This window comes from Pteropus vampyrus, unplaced genomic scaffold (genome assembly GCF_000151845.1).
Source record: "Pteropus vampyrus isolate Shadow unplaced genomic scaffold, Pvam_2.0 Scaffold56, whole genome shotgun sequence".
NCBI lineage: Eukaryota > Metazoa > Chordata > Mammalia > Chiroptera > Pteropodidae > Pteropus > Pteropus vampyrus.
Genome location: NW_011888837.1, coordinates 653,482 through 679,081, shown reverse-complemented (window position 1 = coordinate 679,081; position 25,600 = coordinate 653,482). Strand labels below are relative to the sequence as shown.

Sequence of the window (25,600 nt, the reverse complement as noted above, 5' to 3'; positions counted from 1 at the left end):
AAGTGTTCATCAGTAGGTTTTCTCCCAGTCCCTTTATCAATATGGGCACCAATCACTTAAGAGAATATAGTCAATTCCCAAATACCTGGGGGATAGATTAACTGATTAAGACAATGGCTCAGTGATTAGCCAATGACAATTCCTTATTGACAAGGTCCCAAATAAAACTAAAAATTTTAAATCCTTTAATCTCAAGATTTTAACTAATATAAGAATGCATGAGATCTATAGTTCACAATTTCAAATGTCTTCCACATTGAATTTCGTTGAAAAAAATAAATTTAATTTCACAATTAGTTTACTATTCAAATATCTAAAGATTGGTAGTATAGGGAAGAGGGGAAGAGGAAAAAGCAGATAAGCAGGTGAGCAATGTTAATGTGATTATCTCTATATTACAGAAAAAGGATCTAAAGGATAAAGAAGCTCTTTATTTAAGCTAAGGCCAGAAAGCTAGAATTTGAAGTTAAGATTAGAATGTAAACAGGCTAAATCCTTTTAAAGCTCTTAACATCCCTTAATGCAACTTTATGTAATCTTTTGTTAGAAAATCATCTTCTCACAAGTTAGAATACTTTTTTAGACAAGACAAAACAAATAACAGTTTATAGCTTATAAAGTGTATAAATCTACCCTTTCAACCAGACTGTCATGTTTGTCTTTAAAGTCTTCATTAACATCCAGTGTTAAGATAGGCACCTCTTGTAGATAATCAAAGTTGGTTCTGTTTAAAGAGAGATGAACAAAATTAGAAAAAGCAATAAATAAAAGAGAAACACTAAAAACTCATTATTATATCATTACTGAAAAATCAAAATGTTGTCAATAATTTGTTCAAGAAGGCCAGTCTGAGGCTCAGAAGTTGTCCAAAGTCACACACTAATAAGAGACTGGTTTGAACCAAGATCTGACTAGTAGCAAACTCCATACTCAACAACTATGCTATACTACCTCCCAACTCTTGATCTAAGAAACGAAATTGAAACATCTTATCTTAAAATACTCTCTGAGTACCGAAATAATATACAGAGATTTCCTACTTTATCACTTAATGTGAAATTCCATATATGACACTGTCAATACCACTGGGGCAGGTTAGCTATAAAAACTTTAAGGAAATCGATCTCATTGCAATACAAAAATGAAAATTCACACCTAATTCTGGGAGATGCTAAATACTAATAAATAAAATGGGTAAAAATAAAAAATTGTATGTGCTGTACATTTTTTGATTAAAATTTGATAAAGGTTGATAAAATTTGATTTAAAAATGAGTAGTAAATAAGAATAAGGAAGTCTTACTTCAGTGTTCTATGCAGGAGCCAGCTTTCATGCTTAGAGTGAAGCTTCTCTAAATATTCAAGAGGAATCCCTTGTTCTTCGTTTCTTCCCCGTAAATATATTCTACTCAAGCATTTCTACAAGCAAGCAATAAAAAGGGAGGTGGGGGGAGGAACAATTATTTTTGTATGCTGCCATTAAAATTTTCGCTCTAGTGTCTCTTTAGTTATGGGGCCAAAATCTCTATTTATTCCTTATAGAAAGTTAAAATAGTTCATTTTTCCCTCCTGGTTCTTTTCAACCAGTTGATGGCTCTAAATCGAGTAGTACTTGAAAGGAAGTCATAATAAGTCTATCAACTCTGGGCATCCATAATTGAAATATTCCATCTGAAATAAGTTTGGTAAAAAAAAAAAAAAAGTTCACCATAAAACTGTACTTCTAAGTTTACTATAAATCCTCTTTTTAGATAATTAAATGATCCTCTGTTCAAACTACATCATAATTGATATTAATGAAAGTTTTTTGTTAGACTTTAAGATACTGACTTTCATGAATGTTTCTAACAGAAATAAATTATTAGTATTCTTTATGTTCTTTCATCTATGCATTTACTATTTTTATAATTAAAAACAAAAAATTATTTTCAAAAATATAAAAGTAAATTTCAAAGTTATTATTGTTAAATTCTGGCTTACTTGCTATTAGAAGATAAATAATATCATCACTTGAAGTCAGAAACCTAGTTTCTTTGAAAATTCAGCTTCAATACAACACTATATTCTTTCAGGCTAAAAGTCATAACACAGTCATCAGAGCCTATTTTGTGATTTAGGGAAGAAATAGAAATAAAAAAGAAAAAAATGGAAATGGCAAGCACCAAAATCAAATTTCTTAATATACGTAAGCTCTCATTCAGGTTAGTTTTATGAAAGGTATACACTTGGTCTTCCTGGGTTCACTATATAATTTCATATGTAAACAACAGCTATGTTACAACCTATCATGTAAAGCAGGGATCCCCAACTCCCAGGCCACGGATTGGTACTAACCAGTCCATGGCCTGTTAGGAAATGGGCCGTACAGCAGGAGGTGAGCGGCAGGCATGGTAGCGAAGCCTCATCTCTATTTGCAGCCATTCCCCAGTGCTAGCATCTCAGCTCCACCTCAGATCATCCGGCATTAGATTCTCATAGGAGCATTAGTTCCTGGTGCCAAAAAAGTTGGGGACCACTGATGTAAGGCACATTTTCAGGTAAGATCCCTTAACTGAAAACGCCAAGAGTCTGCTAAGTCTCTTCTAAATCGTAGCTGCTATTATCCACCCATTCAAAGTCAAAACCATAAAAAATTTCTTGAAATGAACCTCCTGCCAACTTTGCCATTCATTCAACAAATATTTACTGAGCTCCTACTGTGTACCCAGGCCTTGTTCTAGGCACTGGAAATTCAACAGTAATTAAAATACCCAAAGTCCCACCATGAAGCCTATAGTCTAAGAGTTGCTTAAATAAGTTTCTTCATCTAGCTGTAATAGATAAGAGATCTTGCAAAAGAAGAAATAATGAAGAACAGAACTGCGGAAGAACAGAGAAGAGCCTAAAAGAGCAATTTGCCAAATCCGGGCTTCTAGTTTACTGAGAAAACAGAATGCTTTTATTTAGACAGTTATGAGTTTCTAATTTGGAGGTAGGGGAGTGGGTGGGGAGTGGAGTTAAACTAAATTGCATTTACTCCATACCACTGAAAGGATTTCTAAATATTACTTTAAATTTTCATTGGAACAAACAAATATTTAAGGAGTCTCACCTCTGGAGTGGCTCGAAGATAAATGATTCCATCCAGTTCAAGGCTTTGGCCAAACTGGTTATTCAACCAGTCATGCCAGTCTTGATAAATGGTCCACTCTGTTTCATTCATGCAGTCAGATTCATACAAGTTGGATGCAAAAATATACCTGAAAGACAGTCTACATCAACAAATAAATCCTTTCCAAAAAGCACAGATTAATAGAAAAGAGAAAATGATGTTAAATGGACATGGAATATTCTCCTAAAACCCATGGGAGATAATGCCTTAGACAGCAGATAAAAACGATAAGAGTACCCCCAACTACAGGAAATACGTTCTTGACCAGTAGTTCTTAAACATGTGGTGCTAGGGTCCCTAGTAGTCCCCAAGACCCTTCTGGTGGTTCTGTGAGAGGCCAGATTACTTTATATACTCTACTTCAACCAGAAGAACATACTACAACGGATTGAATATAGAAGCATAAATGGGAATCCAGCTATCTTTTATTAAGTCAGAAATAGAGATTCACAAAAGATGTAAAATAATGCTACTCTTCTTACAAATTTTGTTTTGAAAAAATATAATTTTCACTGATGTTATTTATAATATGTAATGGGTTTATTATTACTAATTTTAAGTAAATGATTTTTTCTATTTCTCTATCTTAATTTCTAATAACATAAATATCAATAAAAAACAAAGTTCTTTGGGCTCCTTGATAATTATTAAAAATGGAAAGGGGTCCTGAAACCAAAAGTTTGAGAACCTCTGTTCTGAGCTAACTCTATACGTTAAAAAAATCTTTTTATAAGCAGGGTAAATCTAAGGAACTCTGAGAGATTTCTGATCTCCTTGCTCCCAGTGAGTCTAAAATATAGATTCAGATTTAACCAGAGGAGATTTTTATGAGCGTTGGAGAAAAAAAAACTCTCTGTAAATTTGAATGAGATGGCCACCATGTTCCCGACAGTTTCCATGGAATCTAGGGATTGTAAACGCTAGAACTGCCCTAATGCCCTTAGTACCAAAGTGCTGAAGGTATTAAATGTCATTTTCCATTTCAAATTCAGCCTCTATTACTTTGATTCCCAGGAAACAGAAAAAGAAGTATAGTTCTAAGCCAGGGTTCCCAACAGATAAGTACAAGTCAATTTTACATACCTGTCACTATACACAGATCTTTCAAAAAATAATACAGGTTTCTCTGCATCTTTGAGCTTGCCATTGAGAGAGGCAAGCTGAGATCGTATTCGGCTGAGGCAGGCATATGACTGGAAGGTATAAGACCATCGTTCAGGTTTCTCATACATCATCTGAAGAACATTCCCACCACTTTTCTGAGATGTTGTCAGTTCCTATTTTGAATATGAATAAACAAAAAGCAAAGTTAATGATCAATAGGATTATTTTGAATTTTTAAAGAGAAGTTGGATAAATAAATGTATCATGATTAGCAAAACCAAAATGAGTAAGTCCTTTTCTTCCTGTTCTTTCCCACTATATTTTTCAGGCTGTCTAAGAGCTGGAAGAATCTGAAAAGCTAGTTTAAACACCAATTCCTCAGATCTTTTTTATAAGAAGTCACAAATAGCCTATGGCAGAAATTATTTGTTTGGTCCAAATAGGACTTTAAAAAAAATTTTGAATTAGTTGTCAATTTTTAAAAGCTAGATAATTTCACTTATCTAGATTTGTATCTTCTTTTTAAAAATGAGAAAGCCAAGCAATACTGGGCCTGTATTGCCTCTTCATAAAAATCAGCTAGAGCCAAGTCATACAAGCTTCCATTAGGTGGGACATATGTTCTCTATTTCATTAGTCCCATCATTCCCTGTTGATTCTCACAACAGGCCTGATTTGTTTAGATGCCTGGACCCATTCAGCATTTAAATCTATGACCTTAACCTTTTAAGAAAACAGAATAGATCCTCTCTGAAATTTTGATTCAATAATCATTCTTAGAATCAGTATTTTCAGTGTTATGAGAAAAAAATGTAAAATAAAAAATCAAGTAAAATCTCTATAATCTTACATCTAAATTGAAAATAGCATCAAGAACTCATGAATTATTTTACTTTCCATAAAATACGTTTTCCTAGCTCTGTCCATCAAAAGGCATATAAACAATGATAATACTGTAAAAATAAACATAAATGCCACCCAGATTATGATCTCTAAATATCATTTCCCACCAAAGGAATTAGGGTCACCATACCTGACTCCAGGTATGAGGAAGGAAATGTACAAGATGTTCTTAACATATCTTGTTTAGGGAAACGAACTATCACAGACTACTGAGGTTGTGCCAAGGGCAAGGGAGCCAACACAAAGGGACTTCCACTGGTCAAAAGAAATAAGTGGAAGGTGAAAATCCATAAATTCATAATACTAAAGAAAACCGGAAAACAAACAAACAAACAAAAAACCCAACTCTCTAATCATAGTACGAGGTTGCTGGGGCACCAATTAATTATTCTGAAAATTTGTAAGAGAAAAAAAACAAACATTTTATTCTGGCCCTTTCTGTACAAATGTTCTTGCAATACCTAATGATACATTGGATTGGGGCACAATTAGCAATTGATGCTAAAATCTTCAGAGAAAAGCTGAAAGGGAATTTTATAATATATGAATTAGGCTGACAAAACCTGAACAGACTGATCAATTTTAACATCACAAAAGACATCTTCCTGATGGAATATGAAGAAAATACATGCATCACCTAAGAAGTCTTGCTGAAAATGAACTGAAATTAATCTAATCAAGCCTATAAAGAACTAACTACAAATTTATAGAAAATATAGGAACTTCAGAAACATGTTAAATTATACCACAGTGATGCCTCAGTCAAAACCAGAATGAGATACATTGTACAGGGACAAATGAACCAGTTTCTTCAATTATTATAGTGCAAAGAAAAAAAAAAATGACCAATAGATTAAAATTTAAAAGACATATTAACCAAATATAATGTATAAACCTTGTTTGACTCTTATTTTCAACAAACTGTAAAAAACTATATGAGACAACAGGGAAATATGAACATAGACTGGACGTGATGATGCAAAAAAATTACTAACTTTTGATGCTATTTTTTAAAATAATCTTTATATCTAGAGTTCTTCTTACTGAACCTTTAATTTCTATCAGTGAAGTAATATGTTATTTAGACTAAAGTGCAGTATGGGAACCCCCAGGGAGTCCCTGAGATCTTGGCAGGGAATCTACAAGGGAAAAAAAAAAAACAAAAAAAACCTATTTTCATAATAAACATACCCTTTTCCATTCTCATTCTCTCATGAATGTATAGTTGTTTCCCAAAGACTACATAACATGTATATGGCTGTAGTTCAAATACAGAAGCAGATATGAAAATTCAGCTTTTTCTATTGTCATACATTAAAGAGATTTAGTCACTAATTTTTTTGTTTAGAAAAGTTATTTTTTATAAAAATGTTATGTTAACATGTAACAGATTTATTACTGTGATTTTTAAATGAATTAGCTAATAAATTTTTAAGTGTTTCAAGTTAAATTTCTAATACAGTAAATATTGATAGATCTAACTGGCATAAAAGCTCTTTTGTTCCTCAAGCATAGACAATATAATAAGCTGTTCAGTTAAATAAATTAATATTAGCTTTCAAATGATGGTGTCTCATGTCTTAAAATAATTAAGAATTCACAGGATTAATCTATTCAATATGATGCTACTTACCTCCTAAAAATTTCACATATACAATACCTGCTTCAAATATCTTTATAAATAAATATAACATAGATATTCCGATAAACCTAAATAATTAATTTAGAAAAATACCCAATTAAAATCCTAATTTGAAGTATTATAAAAATGAAACCTAATCAATATAATCAGTGAATATGAAAATTACTTCTTAAAGTTATTTCAAACTACAGAGCTCTCTGGAGAAAATAAAGTTGAACCAACTTCTTGACAAGTGATTTAAATGGTGAATTTATATAAACCATCTTCTCTGTGAATGAGAAAGAAGGCAAAAACAGATTGAAAAGGGTAACTAAAATAAACGAGAGGTTGGCATGACTAGCTATAATTAAAAATGATGTGGACCAAGTGATGTGGACTAATATGAACATCAACTAAAGGTAGAAAAAGGAAAATTAGGATTATAGCTTAAACCAGAGTTCAAAACTGTTAAATTCATGTTGATAAATGTAGATGTACCCTTCGTATAACACTAACCTTTTGAGGAAAAATAATCACACATTCCACATAAAACTCTTTGATCTTAATTGCAGATCAAATACTGGATAAAATTAGGCATGATTTGACCTAACAGATAAAATTCTTATGTTTAAAAATTATTTGCTCAGTCTCCAAATGGAATTACTTTACTTCCACTCAAGCTTTTAACAGAGATAGGTATGAATACAGAGTTCTGTAACTATAATTTAAAAAATTCTTCTAAACTACTTTCTCCTACCTCTGAAAGCAATAAAATTATTTACTGCTCTTATGAAATATCGCACGCAAAAAATAACATGTTTCACAGCTTTGTTCAGATTTCTAGCCTAGCACCTACTCTAGACAAAGCACTATGTACTTAAGTATTTAAGTAAGCAAGGTCCTCCTGGGTATCCCCCAGTTTACCTTTCACACTTAAAAACTCCTGAGTTACCTAGGCTGTAACTATTTGCTAATCTCTCTCCAACCACAGCCTCCACTAAAATATTTTACATAGCCAATTTCTTGTTAGATGTTTTTCAAAGAGGCTTGGTATTCTAAATGAATCTCTAATTTGTGATATATATAGGAAATAATTTTGAGCATCCAGGCTTTCCAAATCAAATAAGGGGTGAACAGAAAGAAGCCACTGAAATTTCTTCCTTTTTGTGACAGTATTGTCATTCTTTTTATATTAAACTTGATTATATTTGATAGAATATATTAGAATACTTTTGATATTAGAGTTGTCAGATTAAGAAAAAACAAAACACAGGACCTCCAGTTAAATCTGAATTTCAGTTAAACAACAAATAATTCTTTAGTATATCTCTCAAATATTGTATATATTTTAACTGGCAGCCCTATTTTATTTATCTTATTAATGTTTTTAATACAATGCATTTTAATTTTCATTTTTTATTTAATTCAAGCTTGGTTTATCCTATTATCATTCCTATTTTACTGATAAGAAAAACAAAGTTTAGAAAAATTAAGGTGCTTGCTAGGTTACATAGCTAACTAGTAGCAGAAGTAGTGAAGAGGAACTTTCACTCAAAAGGCTAATCAGTTCCTTCTGCTTCTGTAGATATGCTCACTGGATAGGCCTACTTGAAATTAACTAGGTTCATCTTCCCTTTTGCTTGTTCAAAGCAACAAATGTAACTGCCTGTACCTCCAAGCAACTCCCCAGCTTTGTAATTACCTGCAACCCACAGCAGCTCTGATTTGCAACTCTGTAACTACCTGCAACCCATAGCAACTCCTGCACTTTGCAACCATGTGAGGACAAATTAACCAATCAGCCCATGCCAAATAAATTCTACATAAGGAATGCTGCAACTGAGCCCAGATCTTCAGAGCTAGCTCCTCTGGGATTGCCAACAAATAAAGTTAGTTCTCTAACTCTCCAAGGGCTGCTTGGTTTCTCATCAGTCTGATTTTTACAACTTTTCTGCAACATTTCAGCTTGTAAGTACTCAGATTATAGAATATTATTCCAACAGCATGTGATGTAACTGAATTTTACCTACATATGATTCTTTTTCATAGTTCAGATCCATTTTAGGAAGGAGAACAAAACCGTTCTCAATTTTATCTATATAAAAGAGGACTATCCCCACATACCTTGGGATAGGTTGGTCACTCTCACTTCCTAATATTCCCTCTCACTAAATTCCAGTGACCTAACAGTAATCCTTACTACACATGCCCAATCATACCAATAAACCTAATGCTTCCATTTACAGGAACACATATCCCATTATTCTTAGTCTAGCTACAGTTGCTTCAGCAAAAAGAGCTCTCTTTTCTTCAGAGCCCAGAGAAATAGAAGGTAAAACATGTGTTTGTTGACAAGTCCTCCCTTTGTGGTCCAGGAATGATCATTTCTCTGTCAGAAAACAAAGGCCGAGCTCTGCCCTAACAGGTGACTATCTTGAATATTATGTTTTTTAGAAGATGACAGTTTTATCTATCACCTGCATTGGAGAGTCAAAGATTTATCAGACAAAAGGAAGAAATAGGGAGCTGTCTTCATAGGTCCATACGGTAGGCAAGGGATGCTTCATCAGACTTGTGTGTAAAGTCAAGCTACATAAAGGTTCCATGTAAAGTTGTATAAAGTCTTTGATCATGTGATATGATTGCTTAATTCCCATTCTCTCTTCTAGTCTAAATAAACACCCCTGAATGCTTCCTTGAAGTTCATGCTCAAAGTAGGTGGTTTTCCTCTAGAAAAAAAAAAAATCCAGAAGTGTAAATATTACAACTGACCTCAAAGTTTCAGTTAAGAACTAAAAACCACGTAAACACATGGCACTTTGAGACAGAATTTAAATTACACACCACAAACCACATAATTAAGTGAATTCTTACCAAAATTGAAAAAAAAAGTATAAAATGGCAAGAGGCTAACTGTCAAAAATTGGTCTGTTTAGAAAACTCCTAACAGATGATGAACTGAAATATTGATGTAGTAACCTTCCCAAATTGCTTAAAGAATAAATTTATTTTTACAAGCATTCCATTAAAGAGCCTTTGTTAATTTAATTTTAAACTGACTTTACATTTATTCAGTATTCTCCAGGGAGAAAATGTTTCTCATACAAGTGAATTTTTCCAGCTAAATTAATTTTTCAACTCAACAAAATTTTTTTTTACTTATTTTCCTAGGGAGAAGACATTAATGTATATTTTATTTTCCTACCACAGTACACATAGCATTTTGAAAATGACTCTTAGTACCAGAGACAACTTTATGAATACCAACTGTTGGATGTATGAAAGAAGTTAGCAATAGAGTATAAGCCTCCATTCTACACTTAAAAATATCAGGCACAAATTGTTCAAGTTGCTATTTGATCTTAAACAAATTGTTCAAATTGCTATTTGAGCTCAAACTGGTATTACTTTTTAGTTCTTGTCTGTTTTTCAATTTTCCTATTTCCTCCTTTGATATCAGGTTGTCGACATGGCTGCCTCTTTACAGTCCCTCCCTTGACAGAAAATAAGTTTATTAGATTTCGTCAAAAGTATAAGTAAATACCCTATGAATAAACCACATTTACCTTAATACACAATTTCGTGACCTCTATTTTGGCCACACAAATGATTTGCTTCCTTCCTTGTTCTCAGCTATTTGTGTGTCCCTTATCCAGTACTTTTAACTATTGCAAACATTCCTTCTTCAAAAGAAAAGGTAGTTAAATTTGTGTTTTAAAAAGCATATTTTTATTATGTATTGTCATTTAAGTAAAGTTTGGCAAGTCTAAAATAATTTTATAAACTTTTGACCAATTGACATGTATTTTAACAAAACTTTCTTCACCTTTCCTGGATGTCAGCTGTCCTTCAAAGATGGTCTAAATGAAAAAAAAACATAAGCATTTACCTCCGGCGAAAAAGACTCCAATGAAACAGAAAAACCAGGTCACATTAAATTTCTTTCAATAATGATACCAGATTTTAGGCACATTTCTTCATTTCTTCAAAAAGGAAATGGAGATTATTTGTTTTAAAACAAATGAACTTCAAAATAGCTTGAAGAAGAAAAGTAATATAAAGACACAGTGATGAAAAATATGAAAAGTGATAAAGTGATACAGAGTCTTTCTGTTTTCTCCTTTTTGTACATTAAATTAACCAAAAAGGTAATTTAAGATCAACTTCTCATAAGTTACAGCTGATTTCATGGTAGGTGCCAGCATTCATCCAATGGCTTAATCTTACCTTAAATAATTTTAAAAAGTTTTTTCACTTCATTAAAGAAATTAGAGGGGCAGAATGGCAGTGGTGTCTCTGTATATATGGAATTCTCTGCAATACAAACATTAATTTAAAACACAAAATTTAAGTCTTGGATCAGTCTGCTCTATCCCTGGTTATATTATCCCTGGCTTAAATGGCATGTTTTCAAAAAAAATGAATGTGCTTAGGAATACGAGCACAAAAGGCATATTTACATTTTTCTAAGTTTATTTTTTATGTCTTAACAACAGGAAATAGAACATATTTGAAGACCTAATAAATTTCATTACTCAAAATATACTTTCATTAAGATAATATATTTCTATTTTAATGATATGTATAATAATATCTACCATTTATTGTGTTTTATGCCAGGAACTATATGAAAAGCTTTACATACATTATCTAAATTCTATGAATCGTCATTGCTGACCCTATTTTTCAGATTAAAAAAGGGCCTCAAAAAGGTTGAATAATTTGTTAATATCACGGTACACGGTAAACAGCAAAGCTAGAATTCACACCTAAAACTGGTTCAAAGCTATATTCTTTCCAACATGTTTCACTGCCATCAAATAGTGACACTGTAACTATAAAGTAAACAACAGTTACATTTGATTTATTGAAGGGAGATATTTGGATACTATGTGGATGATTAACTTGGTGCCAGTGCTCTTTAATTTAATAATTTTATTGTAGACATGGATAATTTTACATAACTATACATACAATAGAGAATTCACTAATGATGTAACAACATAAATTCACTAGCAAAAATACATCTGACTTATTTTTTAAAATAAAACTAACCATGAAAAACAATTTTTGTCTTTATCATCTGGGCTTTGTTGCACAAATGATGGTTTTTACTACAGAAATACCTCACCAACATAACCATTAATTTTAAAATAAAACTTCAACAACTTCCACATAAAGTAGTTAAACATGGTACTTTTTGAGTTTACATTTAAAAATAAATTTAAATAAATTTACTTTTGTTTAGAAATATGTGTGTGGCAGATACTACTATATGTTCTCTAAAACCAGGTTCTTTTTCTTCCTGGACATACCACTAGGCTTTATTTTTCAGCCTCTCTGTAGTTAATTGTGGCCATGTGACTCAGTTCTACCCAATGATTCCACTTATATGAACTATCTAAAGTAGCTGGATTCACAGATATAGAATATAGAATAGTGATTAACAGGGCCTGGGGGAAGGGGGCAAAGGAGAATTGTTTAATGAATATAGTTTCAGTTCTACAAGTTCTACAACTCTACAAGTTCCAGAGATCTGTTTTATAACTTTGTAAATATACTTAACACTATTCAACTGTACTTAAAAATGGTTAAGATGGTAAAATTTATAATATGTGCTTTTACCACAATAAAAAAAGTTAATGCCACAGAAAAGATCACACATCTTTTATTTGGATTTCGCAATAAATCTCTCTTGCCTAAACACAAGGGAGGATTATGAATAACTTTTATTCTGTTCCTGTAATTCATATCCATAATTCACTTCATGACAGAACATTTTACACAAAACATGTTATTGCCAATATACAGAAAGACAAACCAAAAATATCAAGATACAAAATCACTTACCTTTTAATTCTAGACCAATCTCTGCAAACACTGCACAAGAGCTGAATTACGTTCAATCAAAACGAATCGGAATCCACCAAACAAGATAATTATAAAATAGCCAACGAAAGTTATCAAGTGATTTCAGAAGGTATGAGTGGAAGTACTTTATCAAGTATTCTTAAATAATTTCCAAGAATGACTTTTCAAAAATTATAATGTTGTTTCACCGACAAGTATATTTTATCCCTTCTTTTTCTTAGTTACTAAGTTTTCGGTGGCTTCCTAGTGGTAAAATAGTACTTCACAATTAATAACAAAGCTCCTCCAAAGAATTCTGCTCAATAAGAAAATAGGAGAGAGCAGGGATACCTAACAGTATGTATATCTTAAAAATAAGCTAAAAAGAAGCAATCAAATCCAAATCAAAGCTTTGGGCCTAAGTAATAACATAAATCATCAAATAAACCTTTAATATAAAGACTGATAATTATCTGAATGGTATGTTTTAAAGATAATCTTACCTTGGGAGAGGAAGGGAGGGAAGATTACATCTTTTTAGATACTTAGCCTCATTATTTTGCTAAAATTGGTGGCAACTTATCAATAGTATAGCAATATTTCAGCCACTAGATGGCAGGTTAAGAAAAAAAAAAAAAAAAACAACCTAAAACAAAAAACAAAAAACAAAAAAACCCCAAGCTAATCATGCAGGTGGCAAGTTTATTTACAAAGGTATCACAGCCCAATTCTTCCAATTCTACAGCAACTGCCAAGAGGTGTGATTAAATGGAGACTATCCAAAGTAGGACTGGCCTCACAAGGGTTGGGTCTGAAGATAGTCTGCTTCTCACTATTGACAGAGTCATCTAAGAAAGTTGAGCTTTGGACAGTGGGTGATTCACACTATAACCCCAAGGATTACATCAGGGATGGGTCTGAAGAAGGGATCCAGGATGAAGGAAGAAAATCTCATTTCTCGAGTTTAGTGGAGGTCCAGGAAAAAAGAAAATATCCAAAGATACAGGGAACCCACGCACTCACCACCACCTCACACCCCACAACCTTATACTCCCAAATACTATCCTTACACCTGGAAGTAGAAGATTTACAACACAGTAGCACACACAAAATTAAGCTATTAGAGAATATGCCCCAAAATCCAATGAAGGTAACCATATTTAACAGCATGAAGAGATGACTAGATTACAGTAAACTGATGAACGTATATGTTAGTGATAATAAAAGCATCTGCATGGTAGTTTTAAAGAAAGGTTAGTTTGAAATTTTGACTCTAGTACACAGGAAGAAAAGCCCAGCCCATAAACGTGAGTATCAGATCCATGATGCCAATACAGTCTCAAAATGGAGACAGATGCATCAATGTGTCATGGTCTGATAACATCAGTCATTGAGATAATATAACTAACTCCCTGTTCTCTGTTTCAAAGCTTAACAGACAACTTTCTTAATTAAATTGTCTTCCCATATTAATACAATGTTTTCAACCTCTTCTCTCCAATTTAACTAAAGGATTCAATATACTTAACACTAACAGTGATTCACTAGAGCAGTCATTTTAATCAGGAGGCATTCACATATTTAAATTCTCAAGGAATTGTTTGTTATTTTAAAATCACCCCAAATCCTTCAGATTCTTAAAAGTCCTTTCCACTGGTTGTGAATTATGGGCCTACATAGAAAATGGAGTGACCTAATTCAGTGAATCTGATAATTACATTTCTCTTTGCAAATTAATATTTTTGGCATTTTGGATTTCATCTGTTTCTGCACCATTGGTTAATGCGAGGTATGCTGAGAGGTGGACATTTAATGTACCAATAAAAGTTACACATATTTAATATGAGTTAGAAGCTCAAAATACTAAAACTAGAATGGACCTTAAATAGAATTCATCTAATCCAATCTAGTCTAACACTGGAATCCCTTCTGTAGTTCTGACATTGGTTTAACTTGGTTACTTTCTACCTAACACCTGAGAATAACTGCACTGACAGCTGATCCCAGGAATGGGGGGAAAAGAGGCATTTTTAGAACATAAGTTTCTCATTTCTAAAGGTAAGCAAGGCCATGAGACATACTTTGGGAGGTAAAAATGTAGGGTGTGGGGAGACAGAAGACCCAAAAGAAAATGGGCAAAAGGACCTGAACAGGGACTTCACAAAAGAAATCCAAAAAAAGAAATGGCAAATAAATTAATTAATTAAAATAATCTCATTATCAGTCATGGAAACACAAATTAAAAACATAAAAGATATTAAACAGTAAACAGAATGACAAAAATTAGGAAGCTGGACAATACTAAAAATGTTGACAAAGATAAAGACTTATGACAGCTGAGTACACTGTAGAGAATGTAGACTGGTAAAAACACTTTGGAAAACAGGCATCATACACATACTCCACCACCCAGTAATGTTACTTCTTATTCCTAGAGAAACTCTTGTATGTGTGTACCAGGATTCATGGTCACAGCAAAGCTGTTTTTATAGCAACTAAACTAGAAACCACTCAAAAATTGATCACATATAGAACAGACAAATGATATATGAATACTATATGGCAATGAAAATGAACAAGCTATAGCTGCATGTAACAATATGGACAATTTCCATAAACTTATTAGGCAAAAGACACAAGAAGAAAAAGAATGCAAAGTTCATTTCATTTATATAACATTCAAAAACAGACAAAACTAAGTTCTATTGCTTAGAGATATGTTTGATCAAATTATTTTTAGAAAGCAGGAAAATTATTATCACAGGAGTTATTTTATGAGATTATTCCTAGTAGAGTTGTTATTCCAAGGAATAAGATATTGTGACTTGGGAAGGACAAACAGGGACTTTTAGAATGATAGCAATGTTCTTTCTTGCCCTGGACGACAGTAACAAAAATGTTGGCCTTAAAATTGTTCTTCGAACTGTACAAGGTTTCATATACTTTTCTATGGTTATATCATGCCAATAAAAAATGTCGAAAGAAAGCAGCAAATTTATCCACTTTAAAACAAATAGGTGTGTGAGAAAATATTTTTGGCTATTCAAAATAGTCTACAGATTATCTTGCAAGTGACTCCTCCTTGTATATATTACATTTTAAATACTCAATTGTTATTCTCTGATTCCTCATACCAACAGCTAAACTCTAAAAAATAGACATTTTTTTCCCCAAATCCCTGTGCTCCTAATCTTTAACAAATTAAGTTTCTAGCACACATTTCCATTTTGAAGGTTTCTGCTATGCTGCTTTCAATTTCAATTCTCAGTTCTCCAGAAATGAAAATCTTATCAGATCTCTCTCCTTCATACATATACAATAAAAAATTTTTTTGCTATAAAAACTGAAATTCAACTGTTATTCCCTCTTTCTCAGTTGCAATGTAAGATGGAAAAGTGCTGAGAAATTGAAACTTGTGTCCACGGTGAAAGTCGGCAAGAATGACAGTGTGAAGAAATAGGAGAGAAATGGTTCTAAGACAAAAGGCTAGAAAGATAAACTAATAAAATTCAGTTATTGGGTAGTTGTTTTTATTTTCCTGGTTTGCTTGTTTTTAAACAAAATGTAAAAAGCTGCTCAAGAAATTTAACTTGCAATTAGATTTTTTAAAACTTTTTAATTAATTTTTGAAAACTTTTCAAATTCTACTTAGACACAATAAAGCGTATAAATCTTTAGTGCATAGTTCAACATACATACAGACATCCGTGTAAGTACTGCCCAGGTGAAGATACAGACTTAAAGCAAGATTATAAAGTTTTATTAGAAAAGGAAAAACAAGCAAACACAAAACCCAAGAGATTAAATACTACTGCTTCTCCAAACTGTTTTCATTTTATTTAGTTAAATTTTATTTTCATACCTGAAATTCATCTTGAACACTTTGAACATTGCACCATCTGGCAATAGGTTCAGGAACCACTTCCCAATCCTCGCAGACTTGTTTAAGGATATTCACAAACGTTGACTTCCCTGCAGCTATTGTGAGAGGAAAAGTAAAACTGAGGAAGGAAACTTATCAGAAAAAGAGCCTAGTCATCAACTTTTCAAAATTTATAGGCATGTATGGCATAAAACAACATTTCAGTCAATGATGGACCACATATACTGTGATGGTTCTCTAAAGATCGTAATGGAGCTGAAAAATTCCTATTGCCTAGTGACACATAGCTGTCCTAACATCTTAGCCCAAGGCATTAATCACATGTTTATGGTGATGCTGGACTGCCAGTCATATAAAAGTATAGCCATTCAATTATGTATAGTACATAATACTTGATGATAATAAATGACTACATTACTGGTTTATGTATTTACTATATATACTTTTTATGTTTATTTTAGAGTATATTTTTTCTACTTATTAAAAAAAGGAAAAATGAGATGCCGTGTTATGCTGGCATCAGCCTACTAAATCTTGTGTTTAACACATCTTTTGAATGCATGATTTTCTCTGGTGTTTGATTTATTCTCCTGTCACTTTGTACAGTAACATGTACAGGCATACAGCCTAGGAGCAGTAGGCTATAGTATATAGCCTAGGTGTATAGTAGGCTATACCACCTACGTTTATGCACTGTATGATGGTCTCACAATGACAAAATCACCTAATAACATATTTCTCAGAACATATTCTCATCAATAGCAAACACAAAAAAACAAAACATTCAATTCTCTTACCTTTAACATTTGTTACTGTTTTTAGTTTACCAAAACCATAGAAGAGAATTAAAAACCTGGTGGAATTTTATGCAAGATGTTATGGCAGAAAAGAATCCTAGTCCTACACTCATTTTCCTTATCCAAGCAATGAGAGAAAACTTTGTGGGAAGTGGTTAAGACTATTCTTCCACTTAATGAGGTATGTGATTTGGGGTAAGTCACTGAACCTCTCTGAGCCTGTTTTCTCATAACATAATGGGGATAATCATAACATCCTCTTCATGGAAAGTGCTGTGATAAGCAATCACAGTGATAGTCATTCTAGGCTTTCACATTTTCAAAATTTTCCTCTCTATTGGCTTCATTCTCTCAGTTTAAAAACAAGCTCAGGTCTTTCTTCTCTAAAACTAATTTAGAAACAACCAAATAAACTATAAAATTAATATAAAGATGTATCCAATGCCTAAAGTTTTAGAATGGGAAATAGCATGATTATTATGACACTAATTATCATATGGCGCTGTGGCTAACAGGAATTATAAAAATATTTTTTGCAAAGCACTTCCTACAAGCAATAGCCATGTTTTCTCTGCTTCGCTTTCATGATTCTTGTACAGTGTGCATTCTAACCAACCCTTTTTTAAAAAGTCATACGTACTTTACTTCTCCCTGCTTATTCATTAGTTTCTGAGATATTGGGGATGGGGAGAGTTCAGGTGTAATCAGAACATATTATGTTCACTATTTTTAAATTATCCAGGAATACATTTTATTTAGTAATAGGAAAAGTCCTGACCTAGATTTAACAGGGTGTAGCAATGACAATGACACCACACCCCTCCCATCTGAAGTCACCAAATGTGGTTATGCTAGACATCTCTAGTCAGCATAATGTGTTCTCTCTCTCTCTCCACACACACATACATACACACATAAACATATAAAAAGCAACTTCTGTATGCTTGTAAGCAAAACCTCCTCTTCCTTATAAACTGGATACAAATGGGGCAAAAAGAACTTACTTTTGACTTATAGATCTATATTCAAATCTAGGACATGAAAGGGCAATAGAAAAAAGAAAAACTGGAAGAACTTTAAAAGATTACGTATAGAGGGAAAAGGCTGGGGGGAGGGATGGAGATCAATAAGAAGGTAACAACACACAAAGAAGAGGTGAGAAGCAAAACACAAAAGTCATATTATCACCACAAGATAGGAGAAAAACTTTTAAGGATAAATGGGATGACCATTAGAACTAATCATGGGGAAAACACTGGTGACCACAGATTTTGTGTGGAGAGAGTAAGCACAGGAAGTGTAAGACATTTAGAAAAATAATAAGTGGAAGCATATAAAATGATCACCAGACATTCACCGAGCTAGATGAAGAAGGAAAGGAAAACATGATGTTCAGAAAAAAACACCCAAGTAACATATTAAAGAATCAGGTATCAGTTAGAGTCTAAAAGCACCTAACCCTAGAGCATTCAGCTTTCTTCTGATACTGCCTACAAACAGAAAAAGTTTATGTAGTCATACTTTGAAATGTTAAAGTAGTAAAAGTTACATTTAATTCAAGCAGAGTAACAACAGTTATCTATAGTTCCAAGTCTGACTAATATCCAGTTCCTTACATTTTTTGGAAGAAATGGGAAGCTAGAAAATAAACTAATAAATTAGTTTTCTATGAAAGCAAAGGAGAACAAGAACCAAGGACACTGATATTAATATTTTAAAAAGTCACAGAACCTAACAAGAGTTCTAATGCCAAGTAGGCACTACGATGCCAAAAGTTCTGTACAGATTATTACAATGAGGGAAACAAGTAAAGCCTCCATAAATCTAACATAAGGGAGCATTTTAGTAACAAAAGAACACGAGACAATGGGTTAAATGAATATAAAATTAAAATGACCAGTTAAGTTTCAAATTCTAGGAAGAATAGAGGAATCAGAAAATAGTCTTTTACACAAAGATTAGCAATTTGTACATTTATAGCTGACAAATAAGGTAGAGGGTACACATGAACAACAGTGCAAGAGCAGTAACAGACAAAGCTTGTGTCAGGAAAGACAATAAGTGGTAAGGAACATATCCCATCTAAATATCAAATTGTTGTCTTACAGAAGAAACATAGGCCCAGTGTTACCAGATCTTCATAGTTTTCAAGAGAAGTCAAGAATCTTCAGTTTATGAGAATCTTAAAAAATTTTAATACTAACAACTAACTGAACTTTTTTTTCAAATGTGTAGGCCAATATTGTACAAATGCAGGCTATCAATTTGCAACTCCTTCCAGTGTAGGTAAGGGGGAAGTCAGAGAATTTTAAGCAGATGCTAACACAATAACACTAGGCCCCCTTTATCTGCAAGGAATTCTTTCCAAGATGCCCAGTGGATGCCTGAAATTGCAGATAATACCAAACCCTATAAATACAGTTGACGCTTGAATAGTGTGGGAGTTTGGGGCACTGATCCCCTACCTCTGCAGTCAAAAACCTATCTATTACTTTTGACTCCCTAAAAATTTAACTATTCCAGGACCCCCATGGAAACCAAAATCTGAGGATACTCAAGTCCTTTATATAAAATGGCACAGTAAAATGCATACAGTTAGCACTCCACATTCGCAGATTCCCAACTGTGGATCAAAAATACTATTTGAACCCGTATTGTCTAAGGGTCAGCTGTACTGTCTTCTCCTACACATACATACATTTTATAGCTTCTCTTTGGCATATCCAAATTGCCAGCATCATTATTCTTGTGCTTTAGGGACATTATTACGTAAAATAAGGGTACTTGAACACAAGCACTCTGATCCATGACAGTCAAACTGATAATTAAGATAGCTACTACAGACTAAAGAGGCAGCTAGCATATATAGCACAATTACACCAAACAAATGGATGATTCATATCCTGGGGGTATGAATAGGAACAGCATGAGATTGCATCATGCTGCTCGGAATGGTGTACAATTTAAAAGTATGGACTGTTTATTCTAGAATTTTCCATTTAATATTTTCAGACCATGGTTGACTGCAGATAACTGAAACCACAAAAAGTGAAACCATGGATAAGGGGGGACTAATATACATTTGTACATAGAAAGACTGCTCTGGAAGTAGTTAAGAGAAACTGGAGATAGGCTGACATTAGAAAATTACTTCAAATGTGGGAAAATGAAAGATTCTGGAAGGGAAGTAAATTGCTAGATAGGTTATGTTACCTAACTGGATTTAAGAAAGGGGAAGGGAATTAACTCATTGTGATACTGATCTGAGAGGTTGTTCATACAAATTTACTTTTGAAATGGCTTTGTTCAACAACTTTCTGTCTTTATATACATAGTCTTTTTTATCCAAAAAGTAGCTGTGAGGAATCAGTAGTAAACACCTTCAAAGAGCTTATCCTGCTAAGAGGAAATGAATCTACTATATTTGATCCTAGAAAAATGCAGAGGTTAGGGGCACTGATATCACACAGTAGAAAATCCACGTATAATTTTTGACTCCTCAAAAATTTAAGTTGTCCCTTGGTATCCAGAAGGCATTGGTTCCAGGACCCCTGTGGATACCCAGAATCCACGGATGCTCAAATCCCTACATAAAATGGCTTAGATCAATGTTTACAGTCAGCCCTCTGCATCCAGACTCCCAACCACAGACGATAAACAGCACAGGTATTTATTGGAGGTGGGGGGGGAATCCCTGTATAAGTGGACACATACAGTTCAAATCTGTATTATTCAAGAGTCAAGTGAAAACGGATCTTTTCCACTGGTGCCTTAATACTAGAGCAATGAAACAAGATGTCCTCTTTGAGGGTATGTTCAGTTTTTTTCTATTCCTTGGAATGCTACCAAAGCATCTGTTTGTCTTGCCTTTTAAAGTATTTTGAATTCAAGAATTAAAAAACATTTGCTGTATGCATGAGTAGACAGTACCTAACTTGAAAACCAAAAAATTCTTTCAAAACAGGAAGTAGCAGGCATCGGTTTCCTGTTGTAGGAAATATATAATAGGAAGTTCAGATGCATCTTGAGAAATGACATCTGGGGAAAGAACAGAAACAGTAATAGTCTTTGAATCATAACTTGGATATACGGTAAGGAGTGAAAAACTTCATGCTGTTAAGATCATTAAAACACTCTTTCCTCGTACTTGAATGTTTATAGCAATTTTATTCATAATCGCTAAAACTTGGGAACAATCGAATGTCCACAACTGGGAAAGGTTATACCTGCGGTATAACCATACAGTGGAATACTACTCAGCAATTTAAGAAAAACTACCTAAATAAGCAATATGAATCTAAAAGCATTCTATTAAATTAAAGAAACAAGGCACATAAAGGCTATATACTCTATGATTGTTTGTATTCTGGAAAAGGCAAAACTGACAGGGACAGAAATGAGATCAGTGGTTGTTAGGGGACAGGAAGGGAGAGGAGGTTGACTATAAAGGAGCAGGAGGGAACCTTTTGAGGTGATGGAAATGTTCTGAATCCTGATGATGGTGGTGGTAAAATGATATTATTATGTTTGTCAAGCTAATAGAAGAGTACACCTAAATGACGGTAATTTAACGTCTATAAATTTCACCCCCAAGTACTGACACACTCACACAAACACACACACCCCTCAAACGAAACAAAACAAAATAAAAACAAAAACAAAACAAAAAGACGTTTCCCTTTGCGGGATCCTAGCCAAAAAGATGAACCAGGCTCAAAGCGCGCCTCACAGGCCAGGAGATCTCCGCGCTGCCTGATGCCCAGGGGCCGCCGCCACTTTCGGTGCATCGAAGGGAGGCTCGAGAGGGCAGGGAAGGATGTTGTTGGCGGGAAGGGTATTCGAAGCCAAGGCCACATCCACACGGCCAGACTGGAAGGAAAGCCCTCACTGAGGAGCACCGCAGAGACGCGCAAACTGGGCACTTCAGCCACTGCCGTGATTCTCCTTGCTATGGACCCAACAATTTCCGGGGTTCCTTACCGATGTTCCCTTCGATGGAAATTTTCTTAATGTGAGTCCCCTCGGAGCTGGTCACAGGAGATAGGCAGCTCCTCTTCGGTGGGGTGGCCATTCCCCGTTTCGTGGTGGCCTCGACACGTCAGGCTGGGATGTCTGGGAAGTGGACACAGGTGTCTGGGCCGCCGCCGTCGCCCAACGCGGCCTCACCTGCAGGCTGGACTCGGGTCGGTCGGAGGCTCTCCCGCCAGGTCTCCGAATTTGATTTTCGCGCGCGAAGGCAGCGGCCGACGGGGGCGGGCCTGTGGCGGGGCCGCCCGCCCAGCGGGGAAGCCACGCCCCGACCCCCTCCAAAGCCTGCAGTATCTTTTCAGACCCCTCGGCTGCTGCCGGCCCCGGCCCGGGCCTCTGCGTGCGCGCCAGGCACGTCGGATCACGCGGCAGCAGGGGGCGGGGCTGCGCGCGCGGTGGCGCGCTTCTGGCCGGGATACCAGCGCGGGTTGCGATTCCTGGGCGTTGTGGGAACCGAGGGCGAGCGCTCAAGGTCGGAGAGCAGCCGAGGCCGGAGGGCGCCTGACGGCAAAGGGTGTCGCCTGCTCTAGCCACCTGGAGCAGGCCAGGCTGGGCTTTGGAGAACTCGCCTCTCCAGTACGGCTTGTGGAGATAAACAGAGCGTCTCGACAGAATTGGCTGGACTTGAAACTTCGAACTTGCCGGGGGAGAAGTAATGTGTTATAGAAAAATGAAACGGATTACCCTATGTTCTCAGCCTGGAAGACGACCATCACCCAGGCACTGTTTCGAGCTCTTCTCATGAATTTAATAATCCAGTGCTGGAGATTCCACAGCCCCATTTGTCAGTGAGGGAGAGGCTGTTGTTCAAAGTCAGTAAGTAGAACTTGGGTGAGAATTTAAGTAGTCAGAAGCCACCCCACAGATAGCCTTTTCTGATATATCATGCCTCTTTATTGGTTTCTATGTCCGTTTATGCTGAAGGGGAGCAAAATATGCCACTTCAAAATATGCACTTTGGCATATTGATTTTGTATTAAAAGTATATGAGAAACAGCCGTTGCAAGGACACTCTGAACCTCCTTTGTCTCCCCTGAGAGGAGCTAAATCTCCCATATGAAAGGTAGCCTCCCTGTATCAGAATGGAGGCACCCTTATCACCAGAGAGAAAATTTAGGGCAAAGCTGGCTGTGTAAACAAACCTTGTTATGTCTTTCTTCACCAGTTTACTACCCCAAGCCCAAATTCTTTGTCTTGTCAGTTCTTCACAAGTTTATCTAAATAGAAGATATAAAAGCTTCCTGCTTTGCTCACTTCTTCAGCCTCACATTTTTATGGGACACCCATACAAATTTGTTTTTCTCCTGTTAATCTGTTTTATGTCAGTCTAATAGATTAGCCAAAGAACCTTGAAGTGAAGACGGGAAAAATTTTCCACTTATCTACAATGCTGTGTACAAGTTACCATGCTTGGGTAGGTTTCTGTTCAGCATGGCTATAGTTTAACTTTGCATGTCCTACACCTGGCAGAGTTAACAAATGTATGTTAAATTTCTGAATGTCTATTTATGTGCCATGTACTCTGCTAGAACACTCAACTAGCTGGGGACAAATACAGTGTAGAAACACTCAGAGGAACTCATTTTTAATCATGGTAAAAACCTAGTAATCAATACACTACCCAGTCTAGAAGTTCTTGAGTTCAAATTGTCCGCAGAAACCAAAGACCCTGTTATTCCTTTTTACTTTGCAACTATTGTCACATTTACGGTGCATCTAAAGGTGGAGTCAGAAGATGATAAATGGTGAATCGTTCTCAATAAAGGCAGAAATCAAAATTTGATTCCATGGAGAACTCTAGAATAAAAACAGCAAAAACTGTTCTTTGTAATTTACCTATATTATTTTCTTATGCTCTTATGTATATTATTTTTGTTTATCCCTGTAGTGACTAGCAGCAGGATCCTTGAAATGAAAGAAGCCTTGAATGCTTGTCATCAGGGATGGCAAGGAAGCTGGGGAAGCTACTCGGTGTTTTATTCCATATCCAAGCTTGGGGGAAAGCCCATGAAATGGTAAGGGTACTGGCAGCTATTGAGAAAGGAGTTAAGGCAGGGTGTGACTCAGATCTTCAAACAGGAGGAAAGTGGAACCAAAGAAGTCTCATATGGATCTGATAAAGATGTTTGGGGTTGAGGAGTAGGAATCACCAAGTGTGGTTTCCACAGATACAAAATACACATACACACACTACAGAAGTACAGTAAGTTTGTGAATTAGAAAATTAAAGACTGATTTGAAATCTCACTTCTGCCAGTTTCTGGCTGTGAGAACTTGAGTTCCTCCAAGCTTAAGATTGCACGTCAAAAATACAAATGAAATAAATGGGGGAAACAGGGAACCTTGCTCTCGTATCATCAAGGTTAGCATAATTTTCCATTTTCCTACATAACCTGTAGATAACACAAGGAAGAGACCAGAGAATAGCACTTTTAAAAGTGCCTTTCTGATTTCTGTTCTTAACCCCGTATCTGAAACCCATGTAACAAGATCTTTCAGAATTCAAAATTTTTTAGATTTTAGAAAATAGTCATATATACATTATATAACCATCCCTCAACCTCCTGCAGAGATATTAAATACACTAATATTTCACAGTAAAACAAAGACTTTTCACATTAAGTGAAAAGACTATTCAAATCAGGTTAAGTTTGCACTGAATGAACACTTGGCCTAGGATTAGAGCACCCAGTCAATTGTAAGCATACTACTATCTTAACCTTTCCTTGCCAGAAATTTTACTACTCTTTCAATTTGGGAATTCTTTTTCTCCTGGGGGAATGCTAGTGTAACTAAAAAAATGAGACAGGGTCCTGACTGAAGACATACAGGTTTGTGAGAAAACAACCAACTCAGAAAATGAGAACAAAGGCAGAAAAAAATGAGCCCTTAACATTAAAAAGTTGGTTACACAGCCCATGCATTTGTGTACACCAACCCAACAACTTCTATAAAATGATTATCAACTTAATAAGCTTGGTTATAAACGTCTCCTTGTGACTTTCATTATTGCCTAGGAAACAAAAGGATACAGAAGCCATCGTAAAAGCAAGAGCGGAGTCAGGGTGCATCCAGCAAATCTGAAGTGTGATAGCAATATGACACACTGGAAGGGCACAGGAACCAGCCATCAGCCTTATATAGCTTAGAAATGGCGGCTATATTTTGCTGCATGCTTGTAAAGGTTAACCTAGGTCACCGAGAAAATGTACACTGTAATCATGCTGTTCAAAGTAAGAGAGTATAAAATATCTATTAATTATG

The 25,600-nt window shown here is 35.0% G+C and overlaps 1 protein-coding gene and 1 long non-coding RNA gene across 3 annotated transcripts in view; one reads left to right on the top strand and one right to left on the bottom strand.

Moving 5' to 3' along the window:
* DCK (deoxycytidine kinase) overlaps positions 1-22,405 on the bottom strand; it is a 26,746-nt gene extending 4,341 nt beyond the window's left edge. Inside the window, exons 1-6 of the mRNA XM_011360510.2 lie at positions 22,289-22,405; positions 16,491-16,606; positions 4,234-4,427; positions 3,091-3,238; positions 1,303-1,418; positions 634-724 (exon numbers count right to left, since the gene is read on the bottom strand). Of these exons, the coding sequence (XP_011358812.1) occupies positions 634-724; positions 1,303-1,418; positions 3,091-3,238; positions 4,234-4,427; positions 16,491-16,606; positions 22,289-22,379 (756 nt within the window). The 5' untranslated portion in view covers positions 22,380-22,405. The remainder of the gene's footprint in view (positions 1-633; positions 725-1,302; positions 1,419-3,090; positions 3,239-4,233; positions 4,428-16,490; positions 16,607-22,288) is intronic.
* LOC111739969 lies at positions 22,375-25,600 on the top strand. 2 transcript variants are annotated; one of them, XR_002780422.1, is made up of 3 exons: positions 22,375-23,152; positions 24,225-24,351; positions 25,354-25,600. It is a non-coding gene; the product is annotated as an uncharacterized LOC111739969 (long non-coding RNA). The 2 variants fall into 2 exon arrangements; XR_002780421.1 differs by having other exon boundaries at positions 22,375-23,750.